At 39.6% G+C, this 7,470-nt stretch overlaps 1 protein-coding gene across 3 annotated transcripts in view; it reads right to left on the bottom strand.

Annotated features, from left to right (window-relative positions):
* The window catches only part of LOC149618695 (queuosine-tRNA galactosyltransferase-like), a 30,803-nt gene that overhangs the window by 5,641 nt on the left and 17,692 nt on the right, over window positions 1–7,470 (bottom strand). For 2 of the 3 annotated variants that reach the window (XR_016375431.1, XM_089855202.1), the window contains exon 12: window positions 6,673–6,776. Coding sequence is in view for 2 of the 3 variants with exons in the window: in XM_089855202.1 (XP_089711328.1) it covers window positions 6,696–6,776 (81 nt within the window). In the remaining variant the exon portion in view is untranslated. Of the gene's footprint in view, window positions 1–5,357; window positions 5,607–6,672; window positions 6,777–7,470 lie in introns of those variants that run through there. The other variant, XM_089855201.1, reaches the window with a different exon arrangement.

The raw sequence follows: 7,470 nt of genomic DNA, 5'->3' as shown, positions 1-7,470 counted from the left end.
TTAAAGGTAGGGGGAAAAGAAAATAAATCAAGTGTTTTTTTATCGATTCTTCTGTTAATTATGAGACCAATCTGCATAGTTAAACATCCATTGAATACTTAAGAATGATTTTAAAATTCACATTACTTTGAGATTTCATGGATAGTTTTAAATTAGCGTAACGCCCTGCCTTCTTGTTAATAAAATTAACGTGACACGCTCTATAACTCGCGCCACGATTGTCACATCGCCAGAACTTTTTAACAAATCTCGCGCCACATTTCATTCGACAATGGTGTTACGCGATTGGTCGGAGGGGCAAATTCTCAATTATCTATGAAATATCAAAGTTATTTAAATTTTAAAATCATCCGGACGAATTTTATTCCCCGGATGCTTCACTACGCAGATGGGTCCTTTAATTAATAGAAAAATAATCGATAAAAATCGATATATTTTCACCCTCTCTTTAAAAGTAACTATTTAAAATTAGTACAAAGCTATTGACAAATGCTTTGCGCAATAACTCATCTCCCATCTGGGACGGAGTAATACACTTTAAATTTAATAAACATCGCAGTCTGGCGGAGTTTAAAAAATACAGGGTGCTAAAAAGACCACAAAGACCGAAGTCTTTCCAGAAGTAAGATAAGGGGACTAGAAGTATAGAGCTAACCAAATTCTTCACTTGGCGAAAGTGAATATTCTTGATAACACACTTACGGTGGGCCCTCTGGTAGCGGTTTCTGAATTTTCCCTCCAAAACGTGAGATGCTCGTGGCTGTAGACGGCCGAACTAGATTCAGGCACTCGCGTCCGTGTTCCGCGGTTTTAGGTTCAGGGGAAGGGGGTAGGAAATGTTTTTGGAACTCGACCAATTTTTTTCTCTCTAGTGTAGGCGCGATGAAATCGGCATAAAATCCTCAAATTTGTTCACTAGTGTCAGGATTTACTTCTAGTACAAACCAAAAGACATCCCTGACTTATCCAGGTTTTCCAGGTTATGTACGAACCCTGTAGCAAGTATCTCCAAAAAATTAAACGAGAACTGAATACAACAACTGTCCACTCCTCTACTATGCTACCACCCTTTTATGGAACACTGCCGTATTCCGCGCAGACTGTAATTTTCCCTTTATAAGGTGAAGGCATAAAAAACGAAGGTATTTGACACATAATGAAAATGGAAGCTCAAAACTATATACTAAAGTTGGGGAAATCCAGGTGTCAGAAAATTGTTCTCGGAATCTCTCCGGGTCGACCTGTTAGCCAAATTAAATAAATATGAAGAGGAGAAATAACTTAAGCGTTAAGTGCAATCATCAACACTTCACCCCTAAATTCGTGGAAATACGCTATATAAATTTCCGTTGAAAATTTGATTAAATATTTTCGGTGATGTTCCGGTAATGTCAAGAAGTGATATCAAGTTTATTAGGGAGAAGGTATAAATTCGCCTCCACATTTCTAACTTTATCTCCAGTCCAAACGTATAGGGTCCGGAGTTAATCCCCGCCGCCTCTAAATTACAACCAGCATCTCATTGGTTCTTGAAAACTCACGTCAGATCGACGCGAATGACGAAAATTACGTAACGTATTTTCCGACTGAGGAGAGGCGAAACAGCCCGGTCTCCTATTACTTCCCCCTTGTATTTTGAAAGGGGACTAGGACTTTGGCGCGCAATACTTGGGCATCTTGTACCTTCTACCTAATAAACTAGATATCACTTCTTGGTAATATCTAAAAGGTTAGGGTTGGTAATCGCGTGAGTTCTCCGAATTATTTTTTTTAATATGCTTTTATTTCTAAAGTTTAATAGATAATTTTGGAAAGGCCATTTGTACATCTTATTTCTGCATTTTTACCTCTCCGAGTGACGATAGCATCACGAAGAGGTATTATACTGGACATGTCTGTGTGTCTGTCACCGGGTTCGCTGTTGAGAAATTGAAGCAAACATGATGCGCAGAAAGCAATTTTTGGCTTCTATTCCATTATCATCGTTAGGGTTAAGATTTACGCGGCGATCGGTTAGGGTTACGAGAAATGTCTAGCCAGCCTTCCAATGGCAGGGCTTCCATCAAATGCTCACGCAATTGCGGCTTTTCTTATCATTTATTGTGAATCAATCGCCTTATATACCCAAAATTTCCAAAAATTGTTAAAGAGGCATACGTATGAATTCAAACTTCAACAATAGCTATGTTTAAAATGATTTTGGAATAAAGTTTTTTAAAACGATTTAACTAGAATTAAGCTAAAGTAATGACGATTAAAATAATAAATATAAATTATATTTATTTAATTAAGAAAAACCTCTTAATTGCGTCTCGACTCGGAGAGGTTTATTTAGGTTTCCCAACTTGTTATTTCTTAAGTTCAACAGATAATTTTCCAAAGTCTGGGGTACAATAGAGTATAGTATTTGAGTAACTTGTGACAGACTTATGGCAAGAAGCGATATCTAGTTTACTAGGGAGAAGGTATAAGACGCCTAAGTATTCGCGCGCCATAGTCCCACCAGTCCCCCTTTCAAAATACAAGGGGGGACGTAAAAGGAGGCCGGGCTATTTCGCCTCTCCTCAGTCGGAAAATACGTAATTTTCCTCATTCGCGTTGCGCTGAAGTGAGTTTTCAAGAACCAATGAGATGCTGGTTGTAATTTAGAGGCGGGGATTAACTCCGGATCTAAGTTTGGACTGGAGATAAAGCTAGAAATGTGGCGACTTTTTACCTTCTCCCTAGTAAACTAGATATCGTTTCTTGCTTATGGAACATATCTTAAGAAATTTTACCTATAACATGAGAAGTTGGGAACAAACTTTCCTTAAGAAGTATTACATCTCAGAAATGGGAAGTGAATTTCATAGTGATCGTTTCAATCGTCGCTTAGACACGGATTACTTAGAAAAAAATGCGCAGCTCCAAAGAAAAGAACTTAAATTCTAATTAAGACGGAAAAATCTGAAGGATCCTCTTCAAAAGTTCTTTAAAAGTGCTCATTCCTGGGAATAAATTTGAGCTAAGAAAGGCCAAACAGGAAGCCGCCAGGCAATAACGAGGAAGAAGTATCTTAAAGCGTGAGGAGGCTGAAAGTAACCATAAGGACCCAACGCTTGCAACACTACCTCGACCAACCAGGGGTTTCTTGATTCAAATGGTTTGAGAACTGCTTTATATAAGTTTGAGACGGAACATCATGTATATGGATCCAAAGACTATTGATAGCGTTTCCAGTCCACCAAATTTGGTCCGTATTGTTTGAAGCAACATATAACGTCTTTGGAAACACGTAGCGGATGTTTCAGCTCAAGAAAACCTGGTGATCAAACATCAGATTCCATTTTAATCCAAACGTTTGAAAATTAATAAATTATGCAACTCTCGTCCACCAGGCGACCGATCTTTTAAAATTAATTGGTTTTGAAGCGACATCTGGTTTCATTAAAAGTGTCTCATACAACTCATTCAAGCAAATGTCGGTACCTGAAGCACCCATAACATGCTGGCTTATCTTCTACACACCTATTTTACCTTGCCAAACTCGGGAACCAATAAGAACTCGTCCATGAGGGCGGTCCAAAACTAGCCTTTGCTAAGCTTAGAGGACCAGTCATCTACACCCCTCGATTATGGGGACATCTAGTGGCATTTGATTAAACTAAACCACAGACGCAAAGACGTTAGATATGGCTTATAATAAAAGGGTTTTGGTACAGGACTGGTAACTTTGAAGCCCCACTGAATCCGCATATCGAATGTTCAGTCTTAATCCTAAGTCAATCAGACGATACTGTGCCCCTCCCCCTTTTGAAAATAGCCTATAAATATTTTAACCACGCGCCTTTCCCTTAACCATTTACTTCAAGGAACCCTGACGTAACCCTCAAATCCAAGGTTGTTGACCTCGGACTTTTGGGAAAGGCCGAGTTTGAGGCAGAATGTTTCACTTCAGTTTCTTTACAAATTTCCCCTCTAGCGTGCTCAAAGCCAACCTTACTCCTATTGAGTCGCTTTTTACCAGGATAAGGGCGGACAATATAGGGGGCAGATGACTTGTAGGGAAGTTTTAAAAGGTGTTTGCCAAATATACAGGTTTATTATGGGTGCCATACGAAGTATAACCCTTTCAATCGTCGGAGCTAGCGCGCGCAAGTTTCTTTAACAGCGTTATTATGTAAGTCAAAATTGCCATACCCAATTAAAGGGGTGCAATAGATTAAGCGGTGACACAAGCGGGAATCCATCATAGCATGATTTGTGTTACGTCACATACAGTGACATAAGTCCGCCCTAAACGGAAAATGGGAGGATTGATGGAAGGACAGGATGTTGCAATTATAAAACGGTGGTAGGACCAAAAGCATATAGATATAAAAACAAAAAGTACACTTCATTAACAAATCCCTGAATTTGGCTGTAAACTGAGATGCAGTCTACCCTCCGCTCACCACCCCTACACAAACTAACCAATCAGGGAAGAACTTCATGACGTCATATGTTTATAGAAGGAAGTACACGATGCTGGCGATCCAAACGTTAGTTTTTGGTACTAGAGCTACTATCCGCTACTTTATGAGGCTATAGAGTAGTGGCACTCCATGTTTACTACCCATAGAGCTTAATACAGTCAAAGGCAAGTAGGTGCCATTACTCTATTCACGGCTTGTTCCCCGTGCCACGCAGAGGTGGGGGTCGACACTATTCTGGCGGATAAAAGGAGGGTTTCTCCATGGACGAACCAATACTGAAGGACGGATGGCAGAGGGAGAAAGTTGAAAAATACTTGTTAATTCGCCTTCTAGCGGCAGATAATAGCAAAACGGATAGTGGGGGGCATATGGGGGAATCAACGTTCTAAAGAGGGAAGCATCTAACGTCTTATTTTGTCTAGATGGCGCTAGCTTTTTCCGACATTTGACTCGGTATTTTTCATAACCCCCCTCCGTTTTGGGGCTGAAAAGGGGGAAGTAAGCTTAACATTGGTTGTTTACTCGCTTAGTATGGGGCTCTATGGACTGCCATCGGTCCTTCAGTATTGGTTCGTCCATGGTTTCTCACATTACACGGCCTAGGGAAGTTCCAACGAAGTTTACTACTTTTTGTATTTATATCTATATACTTTTGGTAGGGCAGTGTTTTCTATGGGAAATTAATCTTGAGTTGAAAATGTAAGTTCTATGGCATTTTTGGCATGTGGGCCACCGTAAACAAGTAGAGTGTTTTACAGATAATCCGTTAAATTTATGTAAGAAACTGAAAGACAATACCAGTGATAAGAGGTAAGTTGTATTCCAGGATAAGCTCGCGTTGTAGGAAGGGTTTTGTGGCATCAGGGATAGATTTAATTTTAGAAGTAGGAATGGAGACCAGAGTAATGTGGGCGCAAGTCAAAGTCCTGGATCCCCTTCCAGTATTTTTAATTTTTTATATTTATTACGAACAGTTTTATCTTCGAAATTTGTAAATTTATATAACTTCATCAGTTATTTTAATGTTTATTTACATAATTAAATTAGTTAGTTTTTATAAAGTTTGGCATAGCCCAAGTCCTACGATGTTTATATCAGCACCATGTGGCTGACTGCAACTTGCCAGTTAAAAGGTTCACCATGTAATCCAGACTTGGGGTAGAAGGGTAGTGGTAAAATTATATAATATTTTGTGTTAAAATTTAATTACTGCAAGATCTCAGCATTGAAGCTTCAAAAAGCACAAAACGGAGCACAAATAATGATTGACTAATGACTACTACAAAATTTAGGGCAAAATTGCAAAAACGAAGTACTAAATTGCACGAAATCAAGTGCGAAACCACCACGAAACCTAAATACAAAATTGCGAAAACTACCAAGAACCAAATGCGAAATTGCGAAACTACCAAGAACCAAATGCGAAATTGCGAAACTACCATGAACCAAATGCGAAATTGCAAAACTACCATGAACCAAATGCGAAATTGCAAAACTACCATGAACCAAATGCGAAATTGCAAAACTACCATGAACCAAATGCGAAATTGCGAAACTACCATGAACCAAATGCGAAATTGGAAAAACTACCATGAACCAAATGCGAAATTGCGAAACTACCATGAACCAAATGCGAAATTGGAAAAACTACCATGAACCAAATGCGAAATTGCAAAAACTACCATGAACCAAATGCGAAAACTACCACGGAACCAAATGCGAAATTGCGAAGACTACCACCAAACCTAGTGCGAAATTGTGAAAACTACCAACCACGAAACCAAGATCAAAATTGCGAAACTACCACGAAAACTACCACCAAACCTAGTGCGAAATTACCCCGAAACACAGTGCGAAATTGCGAAACTACCCCCGACACCAAGTGCGGAATTGCGAAACTACGCAACTACAAATAGCTCCAGAAGTTCATTAAATTTAACGAACTTCCGATAGCGCTGAGGCAAAAGCTCATACACCAAAACACCATATTCCAAAATTTGCAAACATAATCTATTAACAATTCCAAACCAAACCCCGAGTCAACCCACAAATAAAGTAAAAACACATCAGTTCTTAAAACTGTTAAACCTTACACCAACCAAAGTGCTCATATATGCAATTCAATCAAAACATTAATTAAAAACGTATCACCAGCAAATCAAGATCTATCATTTCAACCAAACGGTCTACATGAATAAAAATTGAGTATAATACTTACAAGTTTAACGAACTCCGACGATGTTAACTGAAGAAAAAGTAATCCTCGCCTTCATTTAAGTTCAACGATGCCAGATTTTCCTCAAATCCACCTTTCATTAAGTCCTTAATTAACGAAAAAATAATTTGGTCAATGATCTCAGAATCACACAAAAGGGGTAAAAATTTCACAGAAGCGAATTAATTAACCCAAAATCATCAAATTCTCAATGTGAAAACTAAAATCAACTGACGTAATCTTATAAACTAGATGCATCAAACGCCTGTAGCGATCCGACTCCGGTACGACCTAGTACCTAACCGCTGAGGATGCTGGGAGGACTACGTTGCCGTAGTTGGGGGTACAGAGGCAACGCTATACGGGACTTACGAGGTTACCGCCCCCTTTTCGGAGAGTTGTTCTGACAAGGCTACAGAGCGCGTTCGACGACAGGCAATGTCAGCCACTAACTAAAGGCCGCCGACAGGTTATGGCAGCGCCCACAGAAAACCTCTCGTAAATCCCGTATAGGTATGGGGGTTTTCACTCCATTACTCTCTCCTTTAAGGTTCAGCAGAGAGAAAAAACCATGACTTCACCCCCCCCCCGCCATCTTCCGAGGGAGACTAAAATCAGGGAAATTCATATTTTCTCTTCTTGCGCATGGGCGAAATTTCAAACCTACGACTCGGGATTCTCCGGGGAGATATAATTTCTTTCACCATGTGGCTTACTTACTTCCGACTCAATTTAAAGCCACCTCACATCCACGATTGTGTCGCGTTTTCGGTGGGCAGCTTCTTTTTTTTTTTTTTGGCC

This window comes from Phalangium opilio, unplaced genomic scaffold (genome assembly GCF_054372755.1).
Source record: "Phalangium opilio isolate 3A_F unplaced genomic scaffold, DU_Popi_V2 ptg000209l_1, whole genome shotgun sequence".
NCBI lineage: Eukaryota > Metazoa > Arthropoda > Arachnida > Opiliones > Phalangiidae > Phalangium > Phalangium opilio.
This window is presented reverse-complemented; position numbering and strand designations above follow the sequence as displayed.